The 24,657-nt window shown below is 45.6% G+C and overlaps 2 protein-coding genes across 6 annotated transcripts in view; one reads left to right on the top strand and one right to left on the bottom strand.

The window, feature by feature from the left end:
• UBN1 (ubinuclein 1) overlaps positions 1 to 16,558 on the top strand; it is a 36,336-nt gene extending 19,778 nt beyond the window's left edge. For 3 of the 5 annotated variants that reach the window (XM_034782758.1, XM_034782754.1, XM_034782755.1), the window contains 8 exons: positions 397 to 525; positions 1,540 to 1,683; positions 3,882 to 3,932; positions 4,962 to 5,004; positions 6,001 to 7,233; positions 10,483 to 10,735; positions 11,089 to 11,178; positions 14,177 to 16,558. In XM_034782758.1, the coding sequence (XP_034638649.1) occupies positions 397 to 525; positions 1,540 to 1,683; positions 3,882 to 3,932; positions 4,962 to 5,004; positions 6,001 to 7,233; positions 10,483 to 10,735; positions 11,089 to 11,178; positions 14,177 to 14,229 (1,996 nt within the window). In that variant the 3' untranslated portion in view covers positions 14,230 to 16,558. The remainder of the gene's footprint in view (positions 1 to 396; positions 526 to 1,539; positions 1,684 to 3,881; positions 3,933 to 4,961; positions 5,005 to 6,000; positions 7,234 to 10,482; positions 10,736 to 11,088; positions 11,179 to 14,176) is intronic. The other 2 variants (XM_034782756.1, XM_034782757.1) reach the window with 2 other exon arrangements.
• Positions 16,559 to 17,607: 1,049 nt separating this feature from the next.
• PPL (periplakin) overlaps positions 17,608 to 24,657 on the bottom strand; it is a 56,684-nt gene continuing 49,634 nt past the window's right edge. Inside the window, exons 21-22 of the mRNA XM_034782753.1 lie at positions 21,953 to 22,045; positions 17,608 to 21,234 (exon numbers count right to left, since the gene is read on the bottom strand). Coding sequence (XP_034638644.1) covers positions 18,571 to 21,234; positions 21,953 to 22,045 — 2,757 coding nt within the window. The 3' untranslated portion in view covers positions 17,608 to 18,570. The remainder of the gene's footprint in view (positions 21,235 to 21,952; positions 22,046 to 24,657) is intronic.

Genomic DNA, 24,657 nt, shown 5'->3' with positions numbered 1-24,657 from the left:
TGGCCTTTCACTTCTTTTCAGTCTTTTGTTTGTGTGTTTAAGCTCAGATGGAGAATTGCTGAAGGGCACAAGGGTTGTCAAGCTGTGTCCTTGCCCCTTGTGCAGTGGTCTTGCTGTAGCATCCCTGTTAGAGTACCAGAAGTTAGGGGATTCTGCTGTAGCAGCACCAGATGCTTCAGAGGAAGGTGTGAGAAACCGCCTAATATCTAGTTGTTAGAGATTGTTTTAAATTCTGAAGCATGAGGATTAATATCTCTTCCATAGCTTATGTTAGCATTTTATAACTCCGTATGTTCTTGTTGTCCTTGTCCATGCCCAGTCCTTTTCTGAATCATGCAACATTGTGACATCTGTGGCAGTGAGTTCCACAGTTTACTGATTCCATTCTCTTCTCAGGATGCTGGAAGAGGAAAAGGACAAGGAGCAGAGAGACCGGGTTTGCTCTGATGAGGAGGATGATGAAGAGAAGGGAGGGAAGCGGATCATGGGACCTCGGAAGAAATTTCAGTGGAACGATGAAATCAGGTTTGGACAGACTGAGTCTTTGACTGAATCTTTTCCATTCCAGACCCGTAAGCTTGATGGAGTTGGGAGTACACAGTGTGACTTTGTTTTATCTCTGGCTTTGAGTGTGTCTGACCCTAAGTAATGAATCCATTCAGAGTCTGCTCAGAGGCTTGGTGTTGCAATCTTTGAGGAGGCCAATGCAACATTTGTTAGTCTCAGATGCTGTGTGTGTTCTAAAATGCTCCCGCTTCCAGGCATGGTGCTGGCTCTGCAGGAGACAGTAAGGGGCTTCAGTGGGTAGATACCAAGATAGTGGCTAGATGAGAGGTTAGATATTTGATAGTAGGGAGCCTTTCTGGGAAAGAAGGAGCTACGCTGAGGACATGAGGTCCTACAGACTCTAAAGTAACCAGATTGCTGGTAATTCTAACTGGTTAGAATCCCAGGTGCTGCATTCTTGAGTCTGGCAAAGATGATTATGGGTAGGGTGGCATGGTTGAAGGGGAAAATTATAAAGGGCAAAGAGAAAACTGATCAACCCCTCCTTGTCTCTTTGTTCCATAACAAGGGCACAACATTAGATTAAGGGCTGGTTCCTTTAGAACATAAAGGAAACTTCACTTCACACAGCATCTAGTTGCCTTCTAGAACAAACTGCTGCAGTTGGCTAGCAAGACAAACAGGCTTAATTTCATGGCCATTAATAACAGCTGAAGTTATGGCAGTGGATAACCACATCTTCTGCCTCAGGGTATTAAGTTGTAGGAGCTGGGAAGTATCTACTTACTCACCTACTTACCCACTCTGCCCAGTTGGCTGGGTGCATTACTGTGGAGGTGTCGCTCTTCTTTGAAGGATCACTGCTTGGGAACTTCTGGGCTTGGGATCCTCTATCTGTTCCATAGTCTGACCCAGAATGGCAAATCCTGATGTGGGGAGACTGATAAAATATGCACTCAGCTCTGGGTAATTGAATGCACTGTGGGGGAAATTGTTGTGGGTAACCTGGTCTGAAGTCTGCCCATCCCTCAGGGAGCTGCTTTGCCACGTGGTGAAGATTAAACTGGATGGCTACGAGCTGGAGAAGAACAAGGCTCAGTCTCTGGAGGATTACGTGAAGACCTTTCTAGACGCAGAGGTCAAACCCCTCTGGCCGAAGGGCTGGATGCAGTCCAGGTGAGTCAGAGTGAGGCTGTTAATACTTCACGCTCTGTTGTTCCTTATCTCAGAGGATCTTGCAGCATGTCAGACATGAGTGAGGTCTCATGTCTCAGTAGTGTCCCCATCTCCCAGAAGTGAAGAAGCATCAGAATGGTTAAGTGACTCGCCCGAGGTGGGTCAGTGATTCTGTCCCATAAATGGGAATTGAACCTGAGCTCTTCACTTATTAGCTAGGCTGTTTCTCCTCCTTACACATTCCACTGAGGAAGCCAGCACATGAGTGGGAAGTGGAGTCACTTTGGCGCCACTGTCGGCTGTTGTCTTGCTTGTTTTGCTCAGTAGCTTAAAAGAAGGGCAGTGGTAAACCTCTAATATGGGGATTCTTCATCCCTTTGTCTGAAGTGAGTTGGTCTGAAGGGGAAAAGTAGGTCCAGCTTTTTATAACCATCATGTGAACCATCAGTGATGGGTCTGACTGGACACCTGCATGCCTAGTTACTGCAGTTGTACACAGAAAGGAGGTTCACAAATGTGTGGACATTTGTAACGTACCATTCAGAGAACGTGAGCTGGGAAGTGGGATTGGAAAATGGGTAAGGAGGATTCCGGAGCTTAGAAGGACACTGCTGGATTTGGACACACAACTTGAGGTTTGTAAAACATCAGTTTTTATGTGAGAGTAATAGAAATAGTTCCACTGCTGTGTTCTGAATTCCAAATAAACAAACAGAAAACAATGAACATTTCAATATATAAACAAGCATTTCCTGCACTTAGGAGTAAGGTATCCATTGCAATTTACAACTAAGTGCATGAGAATTTAGATGTGAAATTGACTAGACAGTGACTATGAACAAAAATTGCTTTTCCTGGTTGCCTTCCAAATGCTTAAGCAAAATTCTCTGCTCCTCAGAGCTCACAGGCTAAGGGCAGACAAGCAGGCAGGGGAGAAGCAATGGGAACATTAGGCAAACTGTATACAGTTTATATACAAGACAACTCAATTCACTGTACCCAAGAAGGCAGAACTTGGTTAGGCTGCTGGTGTGCTGAGACCTCCGCTTATCATGCGAGCCAATATTGTCTCTTGTTTCCTTGTATTCCCCAGTTTGTCAGCATCCACCCGTTGTCTCCTGTTTAATGTACTTAGAGGGTAAGCCCATTGGGGCAAGGGACTGGCTTTTGCTTCTGTGTTTGTACAGCACCTAGTACAGCACCAGTCCTAAGTGCTATGAAAATACAAATGATGATGATCTTGAAGAGGAGCTTCCATATGGACAGAGTAGAGATTTTGTGGATGAGTTCAGAGACGTGGTGGTGCATGCCCAGTGTCTTTTAGGGTCTGAGCTGAGAGAGCGGCAGTTAGTGAAAGTAAGCTGGCATTTTTTTTAAGTTTGTTTTAACAACCAAATACATTTAATAACAGAGGAGCAGACATAAACCCTGACTGCATGTTTGTAAGCTTTTTACCCAAACATCTAGAGCAGTGGCTTGCAACCTTTCCTGATTACTGTACTCTTTTCAGGAGTCTGATTTGTCTTGTGTACCCCCACATTACACCTCACTTAAAAACTACTTGCTTACAAAATCAGACATAAAAATACAAGTGTCCCAGCACACTATTACTGAAAAATTGGTTACATTCTCATTTTTACCATATCATTATAAAATAAATCAATGGGAATATAAATATTGTGTATAGTATATAGAGCAGTACAAACAAGTCATTGTATGAAATTTTAGTTTGTACTGATTTCGCTAGTGATTTTTATGTAGACTGTTGTAAAACTAGGCAAGTATCTAGATGAGTTGATGTACCCACTGGAAGACCTCTGTGTACCCCTGGTTGAGAACCACTGGCCTAGAGAAGCAGCTGCCATTATCCTTCTGTTAACTGAATTGGTGTTGGTATTGCCACGCCTGTTTGTTTAGCCAATATGAGTAGCAGAGGGCTCACTGTGAAGTTTTGTAATAATTAATAGACTTGGAGCCTGTGGAGAGAGTAGCCCCCACCCCACCCCAGAGAAGGATTTGAATGGGGAGATTTTGTTGCAGTAGGAGAGGGGCTTCCTGAAAAGAGTTTCCTGCCTCTGGCAGTTTGGCTCATCTCAGCATGCATCATGGTACAATAGAGCTCCATTGTCTCCTGTGATCCCTGTCATTCTAGTGAGCAGGGCTGGATAGAACTGCTCACTGTTCTCTCTGCTTTTCAGGACTCTGTTCAAGGAGAGCCGGCGTGTGCATGGACACCTGACATCAATCCTGTGAGTATCTTGCAGCACTTGCCCTCCTCCTTGGTTATTGTTGTACAGTGTGAGATTGGTTGCTAGCAAATAAAGTTCTCCCCATTCGTTCCTTGCCCCTACGTGAGGCCTCCAGTCTTGCTTGTTCAGCTCTCTCCAGATGCAGCTTGGCTTTGCATGAGCGGAGAGTGTCTCTGGGAAGTAGCGTAGTTATTGTTTGCATATGACTTCACCTCCAACAATAGATTCGCTGGCATGTGTTCACCTTGAGATTCCCCCAGATAAGAACTCTAACCTCGGCTGGGCTTTCCTAGAATTTAGTCATTCAACAGAAAGGGCCACCTGTATGCTCTATCCTTGGAGGGAGCATGGATACAGCTTGTGCTTGGTTCCATCAGTATGCAGATGGCACGCTGCTCTAGTGGTCTTCATTAAATATGGACCTTTACTTATTGCCTGGCTGAAGGAGGGTCTGGGATAAGCATGGTAGCTAGGCTCATTGCAGGCGAGAAGGAGGGATACCAGTTTGCCAGGAGAACCATGTGGAGTCCAGCTGAGATGGTGCCTGCCCTAGTGACTGAGAGGAACCTTACTGACAGAGTTTATCTGAGGATGCTTCTGGATCCTTGATTTCTCCTGGCATCTCAGGTAGCATTTGTGGCTGGCTTGAGCACAAATGATTGTGGCAGTTTCTCTCTGCGGCCTCTTATTATAGTTATCTGACCTTTGTGACTTCTGGAATGCATTATTGCAGTGCACTTAGTTCAACACTGAAGCGATAGCTGGTTCAGGACATGCAGGCCAATTGCTTTCAGTGACCAGTGCTCCATCAACACTTTTGCATCCTCCCCCACCTTCCTTGTGTCAGGATTTTCTAGAGCAATAGCAAACCTTGTGTGGTTTGAATCTTAGCAACCTGAGAAGCAGCCTCTCCTCCTGTGAATCTCAGTGGAGATCAGTTGGTGCGCTCCCACTAACAGCCCCCAATGCACTCCTTAATTGGATTGTTCTCCAGGGAAGTTCATATGTCTTTTGTCTCTCTCCAAACAGGGCGAAGAAGAAAGTTATGGCTCCTCCAAAAGTGAAGGTGAAAGTGAGTTTTGTTGTCTCCCTGCCTCTCAGTGACTGTACTTACCCGTCTTAGGATGGGGAGGGACAATGTTGCTTATGATGTGCGCTGAGCTGTCCCCATATCAGGTTGTTATATCAGAGAGGGAGATGCTTCTTAGTATCTACAGGTCAGATACTGTCTGAGAATGTATGGGGTGCAGGTAAACTCCAGCTGGTTCCAGGGCATTTGGATACGAACATGATTGTATACGAAGCAGAGATGTAGCAAGCTCTGCAAAGGCTACATTAATAGAACAGGTGTAAAAGATCTTGCTTTAGAACCACCATGGAACACAAATATACAAACTCACTAAGTTTCCCCTGAAACGCTCTTCTCTGAGGAAGTGAAGTATTCAGCAGTGCTCATAACATGAGAGGAATTGAGTATGTTTGTTTAGCTGAAACAGGGCAAAGCCTCCACCATCCATCTAGATTCCCCCGAGTCTGTAGGCCCCCAAAGTCTGTAGACTTGTCTTACATTTTAACAGGACTTCTCAATTCCTTGTCTCCACTGAAATCCAGCAGTCATCAAATCTCTTGCCAGTAGTTATCTCTGTCTATACTTAGAATAGGAGATACCAGCAGTAATGGCAAAGACAGTTTCTTTACCCCACGAGAGGCTCCTCAATGGGGTATTTCCAACCTTGCTGAGCGCAGAAAGGAACTGGAAATCAAGTCTATTCTGGCAAAAGTTCCCTTCTAGCTTTGTCTGGTGTCTGCGTGGGGTGGTTGTTCTCTGGGTTGGTGCTCACTTGGGTAGCTTGCAGCAGGGCTATGTGAGTAACTTGAACATATTGTGCAAGTGAAAAAAAGAGCAACCAGCTGCAGCACCGTACAGCTGCAATTGTTGCTCACGGGATCGGCGGGCCAGGCAAGTTCCTGAGCTGTGCCTTCTCCAACTTCTCCACCTGACTGAATGGAATAGGCAGCCTGCAAAGCTGACTAGCCGGGTGTCTCACTCCTTGTAATTTTCTTGCAGGAATCCTCCAGTAAGCCAGATAAGAAGACGCTGGTTTCTGTTCCACTGATCCACTCAAGTGGCCCGGTTTCTCTGCCTTCTGAGCCACAGGGAGTGGCCATTGGCATCAGCTCCCAGACCAGAGAGCTCTTGTGTCTCAGCGTTGCCCAAGCATCTAGCAGCACTACCACCCTTGCTGCCTTTAGCATGGACGACTCCCTGGATGAGGACTTAATTCGTAACCCAACCTCTTCCCTGGAAGCCGTGTCCAAGGAATTGGCTGTGCTTAACAGCCGAGCCTGTGGGAGCCCTGATTTCACTCTCCCTGGACCCCCAAAGCCTCCTTCAGAGAAGATCACGAGTCTTGCAACTTCAGAGGAGAAGCGGAACTTTCCTAAGTCCAGCTCTTCTCCTACCCCACCCCCTGCTGGCTCTCTACAATCACCTCTCAATTTCCTGGCCGAACAGGCCCTGGCTTTGGGCCAGTCCTCTCAAGACAAAAAGGCAGAGAGTTCTGGTTACAAAGAGCTGCCCTGCCAAGTGTCCCCCAGTAAAATCCTCCCCGATGCGCACCAGTCCAAACAGAAGCACCACAGCCTGCAGCGAACGAGTCACGGGCCCCAGACGTCCACCCCCTTGCCAGTTGCCCAAGTGAAAGTCTTTCACTCGAGCAGCCAGCAGCAGAAAAGCTTCACGTCCCCAGCTCCGTTTGTCAAACTGCAGAGCCCCAAGTCTGTCTCTCCTGTGCCCCCGCGTTCCCTCCTCCAGCCGGTCAAGCCATCGACCAAAGCTCAGGGCTTCCATTCCTCGGTCTCATCTGCAGGCAGCACACCAGCTTCTAGCAGCTCCCACAAGAGCCCTGGCTCCTCAACAGCATCTCTAAACTACACAGGGAAGCACTCCACCAGCTCCAGCTCTTCAGGGCAGTCCTACAAATCTCCCTTCATTTCCAGCTCCCTCTCCAAGCATGGGGCTTCTTCCAGCAGCTCCACGTCAGCAGTGTCTGCACACCAGAGCTCCTCGGGGGGCTTGCTGTCGGGTGTACAGACTCCCTCCCCAGGGCAGGCTTCCAGCCGGTCCTCCCCAAGCTCCATGGTCAAAAAACCCCCAGTCTCCCAGAAGCTGACTCTAGTAGCGCCACCTGGTGGTCCAAATGGAGATTCTGGTGGAGGGACCCAGGGGGTAGCCAAGTTACTAACCTCCTCCATAAAGCCAGCTGTGGTTAGTAGCACCACATCTTCTACCTCTGTGCCGGTAAGTGTGTTGCTGGGACAGCCCAACCTAATGTCATTGTGTCGAGCAATGTCTTGCTAAGATCTGCCTTAAAGTGAAAGCTTCAAAAGAATTTCAGTTGTTTCTTGAAGTTATTTATTTGTGTTACTGTAGCATCTAGGAATCCTTGTTATGGACCCCATTGTGCTAGACCGGGGTCTCAAACACACGGCCCATGGGCCGCATGCAGCCTGCGGAGTTATTTGCTCCAGACCACCAAGCTCCTTATCTCTCTCCCCCCCCCACCCCTCCCCCCCGGAGTTATTTCCTGTGGCCGCCAAGCTCCCCTCTCCTTCCCAGCACGCTGCGTCCTCGCTCCTCTGCCTACCTCGAGGTGCTTCCCGCTGCCAAACAGCTGTTTGGCGGCACTTAGCGCTTTCCAGGAGGGAGAGGGGAGGAGCGGGGACGTGGCACACTCAGGGGAGGAAGTGGAGAAGAGGGGGGGCCAGGGCGGGGATTTGGGGAAGGGGGTGGGGATGAGGCGGGGCCTCATGGAAGGGGTGGGGTGGGGTGGGGAAGGCTTTTGTATCTTTATATGAAAAGGTGTCAGTGATGTGGCCCTCAGGCCAATGTACTAATCCTCATGTGGCCCTTGTGGTGATTTGAGATCCCTGTGCTAGACGCTGTACAAACACTGAACAAAGACAGTCCTGCCCCAAGCTGTCTGTTTAGATTCAGGACCGTGCGTACTTAGAGTCCATGGTTGTGGGATTTGCTGCAGAATCCACCCTTTACCACAAATTTGGTGCTCCAGAATCCAAGCTTTCGTTTTTATTTAAAAAGAACGGGAGTTTTTAGCCCATTATGGGTTATGAAGAAAACCTTCTGAACTGTGACTTGAGTGTAATCTGTGCAGTGCCTGAATTTGCAGGCAGCCTGAAACAATAGCTCAAAGAAATGTTCGTGTCCGCAGCCCCATTCAGCTCAATAGGATGTAAACTCTGAAATCCAGCGAGATAAATTTCCAGGGTGGATAAAAATAAAATAAAAAAATCAGCATTATAGGAGAGATATCAGATTTCTCATTTTCATATTGCTGATTCTTTACTTTCTTCCCATTTTATAATTTTAAATCGTCGAAGTATACTTGCTTCTTTAACTTCCTAACTCTTAGATTTTCAGGCTTTACATAGAAGTTTTTTTACTAATTAGTTTCACACTACAGAAGCTTGTCTGTGGCAAAAAAGGCAAGTCCAGGCCTTCATTAAGATTCTTACTGTGAGAACAAAACCAACACAAAATGGATAAACAAATTGTGCATGCTAGATTTGCAAACATCACCACTTTCCAATAGATTAAACTTGTACGAGTCAAGAAAGCTGTAATGCTTCAAGCAGACGATAAGTCTTCCACTAGGGTTTGCAGTTTAAAGTCAAATGGGAGTGTTGCTAATAAATCATCCAGTTGCTTTTCAAAAGGCCGCCCATAGGTGTTTAAATATGAGCTTAGGAGCCTAACTTTAGGTATCTATTTCTAAAGACGGCATGTGTGTATATAAAAAAAACCATGAATTTTTAATGCATTTAAAGTCTGAATAACATTGAGCCAAGCTTTGTTTTGAAGTATCAAAGATTCTATGCCACTGAGGCCAGTTTTATACTACAAATTTCTGCTGGCACAGCTCTGTAGGCCAGGGATTGCATCCCTTCACACCCTGACTGACATAGGTGTGGTGGCAAGTCCCCAGTATAGACTGTTACACGAGTAAAACCGTGCTTTTTCTGATGCAGCTTATTTTGTTCAGGGGGCCTGGAATAAGCTATGCCAGGAAAAGCATAGTATTGCCAATATAAATTGCATCCACACTTGTCTGGCAAAGCCCTAACAGTATACAAATATAGTTCTACTGGCAAAACATTTGTAGAGTAGGTCTAAGAGAATTTTTTTTAATAAATATGCAATTTTAGCCCTTAATACTGCAAATACATATGCACATGTTAACTTTAAGCATGTAGGTAGTTTCATTGAAGTCAGTGGGATTACTCGTGAGTAAATTTACCTCCCTGCTTAAGTGTTTGCAGGATCAGGGTCTTAATTTTCATGATTTTGTTTTTTGCCTGTAGCAGTTTTATAAAATTCAAACAAGGTACCTGCACCATAGTGGCATTTAAACATGACAGCATTTATAATTGAATTCCGTATCCATTTTAATCTAAAGTTGCAATAGAACAAATTTAGTTTTCCAGACTTCAACCTGATTGAAATCCTCCCACCCTAGAGATTTCAGTATTAACACTTGTTTCACCGCTGATCGATAACTGGACACTGAAATGTGTTTGTTCCACAAACTCAAGCTGCCTCCCACCCCTTCCCAGGGGCTAAAATCCTCTAGTTGTCTCCTACCCAGCTACCACAACCTCCTGCTTCTCCTTGACCACTTCCAGAATCCAGTTCAGCCTGTTTTGTGCAGTATTCTGCGGCATACTGAAAATTCAGGGACTGTGCAAAATAAACCCACTGTAGGATCTCACTAAATAAGCCTAGAGCTACTTCTCATATTTACTACTTGTGTTTAATGCAATGAACCCCGCGGTTTTCACCCCCAGAAGAAAGCTTATCAATTCTAGATGCCTTCATATAACAATTGACTGTCAAGTCAGCCATTCATATCTACTCTTTTTTCATAACACAAGAAGGGGGTGGGCTGAGAGAGGGTCACCACACAATTGAAAGGGAGCACATTTTAAATGGACTGAACAATTTGTGTGTTTGCCGTTTCTAATCAAGCTGTAGAGCTCTATGCCATGCATGTTACTCAGACCAAGAGCTTAGAGAGGTAGAAGTAGGCATGTGATTGAAGAATATTTTCAGTTACACTGGTAGGATAAGGATACAAGTTTATTGGGAAATGAGCCCTTATGCTTCAGGACATAAGCCAAGGGTTAGTAAGAAACTTCCCATGTGGCAATGTTCATGCATAACAACCCATCATGGAAGTGTTACACCTTCTTCTGAAGGAGCCATTCACGGCTGCAAACAGGTTTCCAGACTAGATGGACCACTGGTCTGTGCCAGTGTGGTGGTGGTTCTGTTCCCGGAAACAGAACAATTTGGACATTGGATTGTTTGCATTATGGAGCTGGGTCTTCTGGTATCTGTCAGGCAGGTGTATGGGGGAGGAGGCTTTGGGCATGTGGGGGGAGGAGGTCAGAGCTCTCCTCATCCAGTGGGAAGGCTGATGAGGTGCCGTTGTGTTTCCATTTTGACTAACTTTTGCTGTTTCATTCCCAGAAAGGAACTAGTGGAGCTGTGCTGCTAACCAGCTCTCCTCCCTTAAGTGTACTGTCTCCATCCTACAAGTCCAGCAGTCCAAAGCTGCCGGGTGCCCTGAGCTCCACCCCGCTGGGGATTATCTCTCCCATCCATTCCTTCCCTCTTCACGTCATCTCCTTCAGCTCAGACTCCTCCCCCAAAGCAGGAGTATCCAAGGATGCAATTGTCACGGGACCTGCCCCTGGAACTTTCCACCATGGCCTCAGCCACAGTGAGTGCTGTCCCCTGTGTGTGTTTCTCATGCCTGTGCTGTAGAATTGCAAGGCCACCAGGACTGTACTTTGTTAGACCGTTGCATATGAGCCCATCTCTCATGTTGTTGCTTTGTGCTTGTAGTTCATGCGTTTGCGTCTTAAGCCAGTGGTTTTGGAGGCCCTCAGGCATGTACCGATAGCTATCCCAGAATTCCCAGCCATCCCTGTCTTCCATTGTTCAGCAGAACTAGTACTGGAGGCGAAGCTACAGGCTCTAACTGATGCAGCTCCTCTGCTTGTTTCCGTCCTCAATGTGCATTTGTTCTTTTTTTCCCCCCCACCCCCTTCCTTTCTTTGTTTTTCTCTCTAGGTCTTCTGGCTGGCTTGCACTCCAGCCCGCACCATGCAGCACCACTCCCACACTCTGCCCTGTCCACCCATTTACCGCAGAGTTTGCCAGGTAACTTGTCAGATAGTCATGGTTTGTCTTGTGCCTTGTGAGTCATCTTCTGCCTTGATGGATGCCTCATCTTGGGGTGAAAGCTCCACCGCCTTCAATGTTGTCTTTACTGGTGTAGTCTCTGCTGATGCTTCATTTCACCAGCACATGAGGTTTAGGGTCCTTAACATCCTTTGCGTTTGCTGACTAGATGGTAGAAAGCTTCCATTCCAGAAAGACAGAACCCTCCCCCCAGATGCATTTTGGGATCTCTGAGCATCTCAAGTGGTTTGGTTCTGTTCTTGGTGCATGGTAAAGGGCCATGCTGCCAGGGTGAAGAGGTTTATGTGGTTTTGCATAATCTGCCAGTACTGTCTAGGATTAAATGTGCTAGTTGCATAGAAAATTGTCACCAGTTACCTAGATGAAGGACGTTGAGCTATCTCCAGGAGAAAATACTGCTCCCATGCATAATAACATGCTAGTTAGCTGCCTCTCCTTCAGCCACCGCTTTACCTAGTGTTGGTCACATGACCTTTTTGTGAGTACATTCATTGTGACCCCAGCTGGATACCTTTAGAACCAGCACAGACCATGGGAGATCTGTGAGAAGCAGGTGACTTTCCTTCTCTTGCATGGTGTCAAGTATCAGAGGGGTAGCTGTATTAGTCTGTATCCACAAAAATGAGGAGGAGTCCGGTGGCACCTTAAAGACTAACAGATGCATGTGCATCTGAGGAAGTGGGGTTTTTTATCCACAAAAGCTTATGCCCAAATAAATCTGTTAGTCTTTAAGGTGCCACCAGACTCCTTGTTGTTTCCTTCTCTGTCAGTTTCTAATTAGAACAATAGCTGCTGTGACTTGTGTGGCACATGGCAAAGCCACGTAAAGGCAGTAGCATTTTATGGGTCTGGGAGCAGGAGGGAACAGGAAATACAGTTGGTGTTCATAAAATCAAGATCCAAATGTAGAGTGCTGTGCAAACTTCCCCAGGCAACACTGCAAGTGCAGCTCAGTCCTGATGGATGGCTGTTCCTGCTTTCTTAATCTTGGACAATGAACCACGTAGCTCTATTAATGCAATTCAGTCTTGAAGTACAGTACTTCCTGCTGCTGTGTTTCATGCTTGAGCAACGTGCCACGTATGGGGGTGAGTGAGGCAACTTATTTTTGGTGTGGCAAGGCCACTGCAGGTGGGTGACCCTCTAGTTAATCTAGCCTTGTAACATAGCGTAGTATTGTGTGATCTATCATCAAGGAATGTGTTCCTCTGCTGAGCAAAGGATATGGGCACTGTGCATTCATGAGAACCCACATCAATCCTCTTCCCCACTCCATCACCCAAGTCCTGGCTGAGATACCATTTCTCTCCAGTCAATACGCAATAGAGTAATAGACATGGAGGAGCAGAGAACAGGGCCCATCTGCAGTGACTAGGTGGGTGAAATCAGTAAGCTGTATCCGTGATGTAGATAATGGAGGAGACAAAAACCTTTTGCTTTATGTCGTGATGATAAAATGACATCCTCTAGGGAGCATTGTTTTTTAATTAAGCAGGTCTTACAAAATGTATTCTGTGTTGCTAAGAAGAAATCTCCTCTCTATTGGAGGAAAATTGGTGACTTGATCATGGTCTTACAAGTACCTACGTGAGAAGATTTCTGATGGTAGGTAGCTCTTTAACAGAAAGGCCTAATGAGATCCAATGGCCAGAAGCTGAAACTACACACTTTCAGACTAGCAGTGGGGGCACACGTTTTAACTGTGAGGAGTTAACCACTGGAACAATTTACCTAGGGCGTCTTTAAATAAACATATACTCTCTAGCTCAACCAGAAGTTATGGTCTTGATGCAGAAATCTTTCGGTAAAATTCTATTACCTGTGTTATGCAGGAGGTCAGACTAGATGATCATAAGGGTTCCTTCAGGCCTTAAAATCTATGAATCTGTGTGGTGGAATAAACTATGACTGACTACGGAAATAAATCTCCTTTCTGTTGGAGAGGAACACCACCTAAGATTGTGTTTCAGGGTAATGCAGATGTAGTCATCTGAAAACTGTATAGCCTGCAGTGTGTTGGGATGTCTCTGCCAGTGCTGGGAATTGATGGTATCTTAAATTAAAGTATGTGTAACTAACAGCTGTCCAAAAGCATCTGAGCAAGTGGCACACAGTGTGTGTTTGCCATGCTGTCATCAGTTTGCTTGTTGGTGGAAATGCACATGTATTTCTCTCCCAGTGGTGGTTCCAGCTTTACTTGTCTCTTGTTTTGAAAGAATCTGTGTCATGAGTCCGCTCTAGAACCAGCAAAACCCCCTTTGTCTTGGAGTGGCTAGTACAGGGTAAACTGTTAGTCCCCCATGCCCAATACCACTTCTGCCAAGCTATGCATTTCAAATACACCAGTTCACCTGTTATTGTTTGATGCTAGTGTAATTGCGATTGGAAACTTTCTGCTTTCTTCAATTCTCTGGCTCTCTTGTCACTTCTCCTCTGCGATGCCCCTTTTCCTTGATCTACTTCCTCCTACTGTTCTTCTCCCCTACTACTGGTGGTGCAGTGAGTTTCTTTGTGTCCTATTTGAACTCTCAGTAACTACAATTTCCTGGTTGTCTGGGTAATCAGTAAAATCATGTATTTGTTAGCAAGTGCCCTTATCCATGGCTAGTTTGGACTAATGAGAGAATAGCTTGCTAGATTAGCTGGCCAATAGCTCCCTCCTCCTAGCTACCTGCATCTATGGCCCTTGGTGATGCTTATGCTGGAAGTCCATAGAAGAAATCTGCTTCCAGAGACCATGTAATATACAAGCACAGTGAAGACCACTCCCAGTTACCACATGTCCTTGAAAATCTCTATCTTTCCCCAGTATCTTCTAGTCTGAATCCTTGGTGACGCAATAGCTTTTACATGCAATGGTATGTTGGTGCCTCCCAGCTGTGCACAGAACCAGCTGTGCACAGAATCCTAGTGCTGACACTGAAACCTCTTCCTTTTTTTTTCATTCTCTTTTCAGATGCGTCTCAGCTTCATGGCAAAGGGTCCAATGTGCAGCAGCGAAAATTGTGACATCTGCAAGAAGGGAAGCTAATGCAAGCCCAGGACAAACCAAGAGGAGTCAGCCGTGAAGACTGGATGCAGATGGCCCACTTTCCACCTGCTCTTTGTTTTCTTTTCCTGACATCAGCTGGAGAAACTGAGTTGAGTGAAGAGCTCATTGGCACTTTTGGTCAGTGGCATCCAGAGAGGAGCTCTGCAGGAAGCAAGCCACCTTGCGCCACACCCTGGTGAGAGAAGCACTTACGGCACTGTTTCACTGCTGCCGGTTCTCACTGGCAAGTGCTAGAACTTGTGGGGAAACACTGGTGGGGCGTCTTTCTTTCAAAAAGTCAAGCGCCTTGGTGGATTTCCCCCCACCTGTGTCTAAATCTGCCAAGTACCTCTGAGTTCAGTTACCTCCTTGGTTCCCCAGGAGAGTACACGAAAGGTGCTTATTCCTGCTTTGGATTTACTTGGATAACTCAAGCACTGCTAGTGCTTTTCGAAGACATTGACTCTGTTCTAATTTTTCAATTGTACTATAAAGCAGTGCTCAAGTTAGTTGGAGGACTTAGCACTTCCTTTATGGTGACTATCATGAATCGCCTGATATTCCCCTCTGGAGGAGACTGAAGACTCTTAGAGAGACATTTCTAGATGCACTCACGGACACTGAAATGATTCTACGTTTGTATTTCCTCTCAAGGGATTTTTTTTTTTTTTTTTTTGTGCTCAGTTTTATCATTACCTTCGAATGCATTGGATCGATTGGAACACTTCTCAGCATGTCACATGTATAGGAAGACATAATTCCAGTGCCTTTTATGGTGGAGCAAGAATGGACTAATAACATCCATTACGGCCCTTTTTTGTGTGTGCGCCTCAGTTCTTTTTTTAATCACTATATATTTAAAATGTATTCTGTTTTTATTTAATAGAGCTTTTTATGGTTGCACATCAAAAGCTGCACTGTCTGAACTTAAATGGTGACTTGGTTACTTTAAATCCAGTACCAAATCCAGCAAGAGCACCAGTTCTTATCTGAGTTTGTGCAAGTGGGTTCCAGACCCTCCCCTAAAGCCATTCTTTACTAGGGTCTTCAATAATGATCTCTCTGGTGATCTAGATTAACAAAAGTCACTGATAATCCAGTGAATATTGCTCCCTTTGATGACTTCTGCACTAAAATCATTTACTTATCAGAGCTGCAGCAATGGGGATCTACTAGGATCTGAGTGTATATTTTTAGCTTTAGCCCTGTAAGCGGATTTCAGTCTGTCTGCATGTCCCCTTTGATATGCCTGCATAGATTGAGGGGGCAGTCTGCGGTTTTCAGATCGTAAACCCCATTGACTTGTTGTGGTGTTGTGATCTCCCTTCTTTCAGGTCAGCTTTTAACCAGGTCTAATTTATCTGGACTTCATAGTCATTGGTATTTCAAGTGAAAGCTTGCAGAATTCCTTCCTGTGCTTTGGGAAGGATACTGAAATCAAGTAGGCCAGCCAATAGTAGCTCTATTTTCTCTGTTTTTAGTAAGACCCAAGACACACGTTTGGAAGTGGAACTGATAAAGGACTTCTCAAGATCACTTCACTGTTCATATTTTTCTTTAAAAATGCAGCTCAGAATTCAAATTTGTTTACAAAAATATAAAATATTTCTAAGTTGTAGCAAAAGAGCCAAAGACAGAATTTGCATTACTAAGATAGAGTACAGTAGTTATCGATGGACTCTGAGCAGTGGATGTCGCATGGTTCCCATTTAGGACCTAATCCTGAAAGGTACCAAGCCCCTTCAACTTCCACTGAAGCCAGTGGCAGCTGAAAGGGCATTGAAAAACCTGGCAGGGTCTCCGCCCTTAATGAGCAAACCAAGGTACTGGTTCCACTCCCTCTCTTTGCTTTCACTTTGATGTTTCTGCTGGGACGCACATTCGCGTGTCGCAGCTGAAGCGGAATGCCCTTGTTTTAGGAATTTAGCGAAGCCTTTGCCTCAGGGAAATGTTTATTCGGTGGAAATTCTGTGGGATTTTTTTTTCTTTACATGCTGTAATGAACGAGTGAATGAATTAAACCGCCGTGGCAAGGCAGAAATACGGAATGAGATCACAAGCCCTGGGGAGCAGAGCATCTGGGATCTCTGTCTTGACTAGGCAACGTTAGCTGTTTTCTTTACGGTGGGGGGCGAGCCTCCCACCGGCACTTACTTAATACGGCAGTTTCTGTTGTGTGTAAGAGCTGCGATTTACTTTATTTTTGTTGTGAGTGTTGGGACTGTCTCGAGGACAATGATGGGGGTGGTGTGAAAACTGTCGATCTTGTACAGAGGAACTGAATAAATTGTTTCAAAGTTTCCAAAATGCTCTTTTCAGTCTCTTCACTTCCAATGTAATGTGACTGGAAGATCATCTTCGTGACTGTATTGCTGCCTCTAACCACTCATTGGTGACTAATTATTAGTATGCATTTTGGCTGATGCTTTATAAATGACCAAGTCCTTTTAAAATATGTCTGTAACTCTTAAATTGCCATTGTAGTAGAATGACATCTTCTTACTCAACAGACCTATTCCTGTGTGTGTTACATCTGCTGGGAGGGACCATCCTTTTAGCTTAATAACTGTGACCTAAGGCCCAATCTAGCTCCTGTCACTGTCAAAACTCTCTTATTGACTTCAGTGGGAGCAGGGTTGGGTGTAAAATAAATGTTTAGTGTTCTTAGTCCTGCAGAGTAGAGTCAGCAGAGCTCCAGGAAAGTGAGCAGAACTGTGTACCAGGTTCCAATCAGTTACACCTGTGTAAGTTTCTTAACGGCAATGGGATTGCACAAGTGGCACTCAGGACATTATTAAGATCACATCCCTGTGGGTATCACTAAAGGCAGCATTTGGCCTGCAGAACCTGTACTACTCAGGAGGATATGTGAGGTGGGAAAAAACTCAGCTTGCCTTTCAGCTCCTAAACTGAGATTGCAGGAAAAGCTCTTCCATTTGTAAACTGAACACATGGGATCAGGAAATCCATGATGCAATAAACATGGAGCCCCACAGGTGCTCTCTTTAGTATCCTTTTTTCATAGCAGAGCTGCATGGTAAGGCAGAAATTCCAAAGCTCTAACCCGAAAGCAAAATCGGCCTGTAATTTGCCTTTTCCAGTAGCTGCAAGGGTCAGGACAACATGCTAATGATCAGCTGCAGGCCTTTCTTGCTGGTAAACTTGACCAACAAGCAATTTGGTTTTTTTCCAAAGATGTAGGTACAACATTAACATGCACATTTCTTTATATTAAAAAATAAATGTAAGTGTTGGGTGAAAGGTTGCCTCTGAAATTTGGGTTCCGTTCCTTTAAGGCATTAGATCAAAAGGCAGGCATCAATTTAAAAAGGAAAAATAAAGTGATTTAAACCACCGCATTTTTATTTTGTACTATAAATAGAATTTCCCCATATTTCCCATTCCCTTACACAAATAAATGATACATATAGCTGAATGTAACTTTAGTCAGTAAAATATCAGTATGAGTGGCTTTTAACCATGAGGTAAGCATGACTTCAGAAGGCACCTCTGCATTAGGTTACAGTAGCATGTTTTACTACATAATATTGACATCTCTTTACATATTTCTGGTGATGTCATATGAAAATACCTCCTTTTAATCTAGGAATTACTGTATCAAATTACAATTCTTTTTGTTCCCCCTCTCCTTTGGCATTAGAGGCACTGCGGTGATAGAAGTATGTCTGAATCAGCTTTGATTAGATGTGAGTATCATGACTATGAATGAAAATGTAAATTTCATTTTTTGTGCACTTAGCTGCCTTTCTCAGATGAAGATACCATCATTCATTCAACTGTATATAATGAAAGTGTCTCTAGATTTTCATACAAGTAGGTGGCTTACGAGGCTCCCTTTGCTGATCTGGGTCTTCTTGACCTTTTGTCTCTTTCCAGTGGCTCTTTATACAGCTTTGCAGTATCCTCTAGAGAGAAGTGCATACTTGACAAAAACAAAAAAGGAATGTGCAGCCTCTTTTCAGTTGCTAAATTTGAGAGCACATGTTAATAAACAACTTCAGAAGATGATTTTGTTCATTTTCTGTTGGCGTGAGTACCTAAGTAGGGTTGTAGTGGGGAAGAAAGGTTAATGTAATGTTGACAAATGCATTTTCCATGTCTGGCATGGCAGTGCTCTTATGCAATGGATGCAGCAAGCAGCATGACTTCATGGCAGCCTCATGTTGGACTGTGCAAAGGCTATAGCATTTCGGAAGACATAAAGGATTTGCAGCAATCTGGAATTGTAACAAGTGGTGCAGCTCTGAGCAAGCTGCTGTAAAGAAAAGTTTCAATGTAGAGTGGAGGGAACATTGTAACTACTTCTTTCCAGACACCAGTACCGCCAGCTCCTGAATGGACATCTCCTTGTTCAGGTAACGATCGTACTGAGCCATGGTTAACTTTCCGCTCTTTAAGGCATCCTCAATGGAGAATTCTTGGCCAGACTTCCTGTCGAGGATCACGGAGGACTCCCCAGTAGGCCCCTTTATTGAGATCTCTTCCCAGTCGCATTCCTGGCTCTTCAGCTTGACAAACAAGCTCCATTCGATGAGGCCAAGTTTGTGAGCTTCCTCTGGCGACATCTCCTTGCCGGTGTCGGGGTCTATGACCACAATGGAGCGCCGCAAGTGGTTCTCTCTCTGTTCTCTCTTGATGGCCACTGTCTTGAGGCGGTTCTGAAGTTGCTCAATCTCTGCATCTTTTTCTCTGGATAACTTCTTGAGATCTTCCAGCTCTCTCTCCAAGGCCTGGAATCTGGCGTCCAGATTCACCCCGCTGTCAATCTGGGTAATGTTCCGTAAATCCCGTGCTTCAGTTGCTGTGAGCTCAATCTCAGACTGTAGCCTCCTTGTTTCCAGCAGAAGATTCTGCTTTTCTAGGTGGAGCTTGTGGTTTTCCTCCCTCAAGAAATCTAGCTCCTTGGAGGATTTGGAATTGTTGAACTCCACCTCAGATAGTTTGGCCTCGAGGCGGTTGACATCTGCATCCAGCTCCCTCTTACGCCGACTCTCCTCCTCCAGGTTGCTCTTCAGTTTTTGAATCTCATATTCGGTGTCCCCTTTATCCACTTGGATTCTCTCTGAAAAGACTACTTTCTCCTTGACCTCCATCTTCTCCAACGTGAGGAGCTTCTTCCTTAGGGCTTCCAGCTCAGCCTGCAGGACTTGCCTTCGGTGCTTCTCTTCCTCCAGCTCCAGCTTGAGGAGAGAGTGTTCTTTCTCTTGCTGCGGGTCTTGCTGGAGGATCACCTTCTGTTTCACGGTTACTCTCTCCGTTGTCTCCCGCTCCTGCTGTTCCAGCTCGTTCAGCCTGACCTTCAGCCTCTGCACCTCAAGTTCGGCCTCTCTGCGGGCATGCCTCTCTTTCTCGAGCTCCTCCAGCTGGCGCTCCAACTCAGATCTCCTCCGTTGCAGCTTGCGCAGCTCTTCCCGCAGGGAGTCTATCTGCTTCAGCTCACTCTCAATGCTCTGAGAGAAGGAGTTGATCTCTGCTTTCAAGGCAGGATCTTGCTCAAACTTCACCACTTCCTGCTGGACCACTTTCTCTTTCACTTGTGAGAGTTCCTCCTCTTTCTGTCTGATCTTCTCCTCCTGGAGCAGCCTCTCCCTCTCCAAGTCAATGTGCTTCTTTTGTTCCTCTGCTAGCTGAGCTCTCAGGGACTCCACTTCCTCCCTGGTCTTGGGGTCTTCCCGGTACTGTAGTATCTCTTGGACGACTTCCTTCATCTGCACTTGAGGTTTGGTGTCTTTCAAGGTCTTAATTTCTTGCTTCAGCTGGTAGATCTCCAGATCAGCTCTCTCAATCGCTCGGGTCCTGTCTACAATTTCTTCCCGGAGTCTCTGCAATTCCTTCTCGGTCTCAGGATCAGTCTTGTACTTAATGACCTCCTTGATAATTTCTTTCACCTCCACCTGGCCGCTTCTGTTCCTCAGGTAAGCCAGCTCATTCTGGCAGCTCTTCAGCTGCTCTTCCCCACCTCGGTATCTCCTCTCCTGCTCCACCAGCTCCAGACGAAGGTTGGCTACTTCATTTTCAGCCTTGGGATCTGGGCGCACTATCTCACGTACTTTTTCTTGGACAACCACCTTAGCGTTCTCCTCCTCCAGGACCTGGATCTTTCTGAGCAGCTCAGCCTTCTCCCTCTCGTTAGAACGGCCCTTGGACTTCTCGTCTTCATACTGGCGTCGGAGCTCGTTTACTTCCCTCTCTGTTGCCAGGTCTTTCTCCACCTTCAGCACCTCCTTGACTGTGATCTTGCCCTCTGCAATGGCCCGCTCCTTCTCTAGCCGTTTCATCTTGTCCTGCAGGTAGCTGAGCTCCTCCTCTTGCTTCTGCCTCAGGGTGCTCTCCCTTTCCTTGTTCTCCTGCACCATCCGGAATTCCGCCTCCAGCTGAGGGTCATTCTGCAGTTTCACCACCTCCTTCTCAGTAACCTTCTCCTGCTCTTTGTTCTTCTCATCAGACAGCACGGTGATTTGGTGGCGCAGGAGGGTGACCTCATTTTCTCTTGCTCCTTCCTGCCTCTTGAGGTCCTCCAGCTCTTCTTTCAATTTCAGGATTTCATCCGCTTGTGCCTTGTCCTGCTCAATACGCAGGACCTCCTTAACGATATACTCCTGGCCCCCTTCCCTCCTCTCATGCTCTAGGGCTCGCAGTTTCAGATTTAGGGCCTCCAGCTCATCCTGTAGCACCTGGTTCTTGCGTTGCTCTTCTGCCAGGCTCTGCTGCATTTTGTGGCAGCTCTCATCCAGCTGAGGGTCAGGCACTTTCTTCAGCAGTTCCTTCTTCAGCACAGTTTCCTGGGGCTTCTGTTTCTGTAGATGGAGGATGTCGTTCTGGATGGTTTTGATCTCCCCCTCTAGCTGCTGTCGACGTTGACTCTCGTCATCCAGTTCTTTCATTATTTTCCAGACTTCCTCCTGCGGCCTCTCAGACTTGCTAGTCTGGACAGACTCCTGCATCACTTGTACCTCTGGCTGCTGTCAGTGGAATAAAGAGTGCATGGTAAGGACAACCTTTCTCATTAGCAATTACTATTTGGTGTACCTATCTTCAGTATCTATAATGGTAAAACTACTGTGGGATAACTTCAAACTAATGGAGAGGTCAATTGGAAATGATTGAATATTGCATATTAGCAACTACATAGCCCTCCGTCGAACTAGTGCATGGGTTCTTAACCACGGGGTCATGACCACCCCTTCCTTCTCAGCCAGACATATCTTCCATGGAGTAGTATATGTGGGAAGGGGATCTGTAGGTGGCGCTCATATGAAAAAAGTTGAAAACCATTCAACTAGTGCATCTTAAGACTTAAATAACACTCCCTCACCCTAAATCAGGAGTATGATGAAGTCATTGGGTGGGCTAGATTGTTCTTGATGGGTGGGCTTAAATTAGGTTCCTTCTGGGTGATGATTTCCAGGACACATTAGCTAGAACTATTTCTAGGTGGTGTACAACTATGTACAATTCTGCTTTATGAAATATTCTTGTAGAATAAAATTGCTTAGCATAAAGTTAATCTACTTTAATGTATGCATAAGCCTCCAAAATCCTTCACTGTGGTGCAGAAAATGTGACAATCCTAAGTCACCCAGCAGCTGGGATTTTAAGAGGAGGCACCGTGCATATTTTGGAAGGTCAAGCTCCTAGCTTCATCTCTAGCTAAATCAGTTCCTGCTATTTATCAGTTACCTGCCTCAGGAGATTCTGGGCAAATTCCAGGTTCTGCAGCCTCTGTTTATTGACAGCATTAACTTCAGTGAATTTAGCAGCCAGAATTGCTTCCTGTGAAATAGAAAGGCATTCAGAGAAGGAAGTGGAACTAGAGCTGTTAATCAAGAATTTCTGAATAGAAACAAAACAAATGGCGACATGCAGGATAGGTAGGGAAGGCATGGCAGGGCAACCGGGTATTTTCTCCAAACCTTCCCTCTACTGTGATCTTACCGTGTTGTGGGTTCTGTTCTATAGGTTCCATGCACAGAAATGGAGGTTACTTACCTGTAACTGAAAGTTCTTTGAGATGTGTATTCCATACGTGGGGTACACATGCGCACAATGGGTCTGAGTGTAGAATTTCTTGGAAGCAATGTCCGTTGGCCTGCATATGCTCCGTACCTCTCCTTGTGCTCCCAACTGAGGGCATAATGTGCAGAGTGGGCTGTCATCTCTCCAGTTTCCTATTCTTATGACAGAGTAATGAATTCGCGGGTGGGTGGGTAGTGGAATACAGATTGGGACCACGCATCTCAAAAGAACCTCCAGTTACAGGTAAGTAACGGCTATTTCTTCTATGCGTGATGGTCTCTTTGTGTATTCTACACGTGGGAGATTAACTAGCAGTAGTCAAACAGGTGGTGGGTGTGAGGATGCAGAAATGATAGCTGACTGTAGTACTGCTGTCCCCATAGCCATATCTGCAGTCAAGGACTGTTCCAGGGCATAATGTCTCACAAAGGTATGCAAAGAGCTCCAAATGGCTGCCATATCTCTAGTATGAGTATGTCTCTCAGAGATGCAGCTGAAGTAGCTTGTCCCCTGGTGGAATGAGCCTTTACCCCTTTGGGGGAGAGGAGACGGAAGGGGAATACCAGCCAGTTGGTAACAAAGGATAATTCAAAATAGATCTCAGGTTGTAAGTCTCTGCCCAATATAGGTTGAGTTCTTGATCACTTTGCTATGGAAACAAATATAGTTTAGATATCTTTCTAACCTCCTTTGTTCTTTGCAGATAAAAGGCTAAAGCCCTCCGGAGATCCAGAGCATGCAATCTTCTCTTCAAAGGCATGTGATTTAGGAAAAAAATACAGATAAGTGGATGACCTGACTCATAAACTACCTTGGGTATGAATCTGGGGTGGAGGCATAGAGAGACCTTTCCTTTGTAGAAGGTAGTATATGGTGGGGCCACCATAAGCTCTCTCAGTTCGCAGACTCTTCTGGCTGATATTATAGCTATCAGAAATGTCACCATCGTGGACAGATGGGTCACAGAGCATGTGGACAGTGTCTCAAAGGGAGTCTCAGTGAGAGATGATAGAACAAAATTGAGGTCCCAGGGAGATGCAAACTTCACCATGATGGAAAGGATCTGAAAATCCCCTTCAGAAATCTAGTTGTGATGTGGGTGTGAAGATCGTATTGTTATCCATTGGAGGATGGAAAGCACTGACTGCTGCTAAATGCACCTGCAGGGAACCAGATGCAATACCTGAAGACTTAAGGGTAAGTAGATACTCTAAGATGCAGCGACTCCTGCTTTGGGTGTGTGAATTTATCCCCGTGTTGCATTAGAAGATCTGGCAACATGGGGATGTTCCTGAGAGGTCGCACTGAGAGCTTCAACAGATCCATGAACCAGAACTGTCTTAGCCAGTTGGCGCAATCAGGATGACTCAAGCTCTGTCTCGGTAGATCTTCTGTAAAACTTATGGTATCAAAGAAATTTGAGGGAAAGCATACCCCAAGCAACCCTTCCTTGACATCAGGCGGACATCTCCCAATGGGTCTTTGCCCAGGACTGCTCTGGAGCAGTACTGAGGAAGCTTCCAAAAGGTCCTAAGCTGGCATTCCCAATTGAGCGAAGACATCGCTGAGAACCAAATAGTGAATCTCCCATTAGTGGTTTGCAGAAAAGTGTCTTCTCAGACAGTTTGCTAGGGAATTTTGCACCCTGGGTAAGTATGATGAAGCTGCTTATAGGGTTATGTGATGTTTGATGCATTAATTCTAGAGGGTGATTGCTTCTATGCACAAAGAGAGAGATCTCGTTCCCTCTTGTTTGTTTATATAAAATACTGTTGTCCTATTGTCTGACATTTGGATTGGGTGAGTGGGAGGAAGGCATTACAGGCCCAACCAAACACTGAGAGTTCTAGTAAGTTATGTACATTCTGGACTCTCGGGGGGTCCAGATACCTTGTGCCATGGGATGGTCCATGTGCACCCCCCCAACCCAAGAGGAAGGCATTAGTAAAGGTGGTTGCCTTGGATGTTTATGTGAGGAAAGGGGTACCAACCTGAACCTTTCCTGGTTTTGTCCATCAGACAAGAGAGCCCTAATTCTTGGGCAGAACTGTGACCTTGTCATTTATGATGCCGTTCTCTGGTGGGTACACTAAGAGAAGTAAGGCCTGTAGGCATTCTAGATGTAGCTTGTTGAATGGCGTCACGTGTGCATGAAAGCCATATGGCAAATGAGGGAAAGGCAAGTTCTGAGTGACGTCCTGGGTCTGAGAGCGACCTGGTTATGAACGTGCTCAAATCTTTTGAGAGGTAGTTACGCTCTTGCTGTAGTTTAGTCTAACGTGTTGCCCCTATGATGTCTATGCTCCTCGTGGGGGTCAACATAGAATTTTTTTTTTTTTTTGTGATTGCCACAGACATCTAGGGACGAT

This window comes from Trachemys scripta, chromosome 10 (genome assembly GCF_013100865.1).
Source record: "Trachemys scripta elegans isolate TJP31775 chromosome 10, CAS_Tse_1.0, whole genome shotgun sequence".
NCBI lineage: Eukaryota > Metazoa > Chordata > Testudines > Emydidae > Trachemys > Trachemys scripta.
This window is presented reverse-complemented; position numbering and strand designations above follow the sequence as displayed.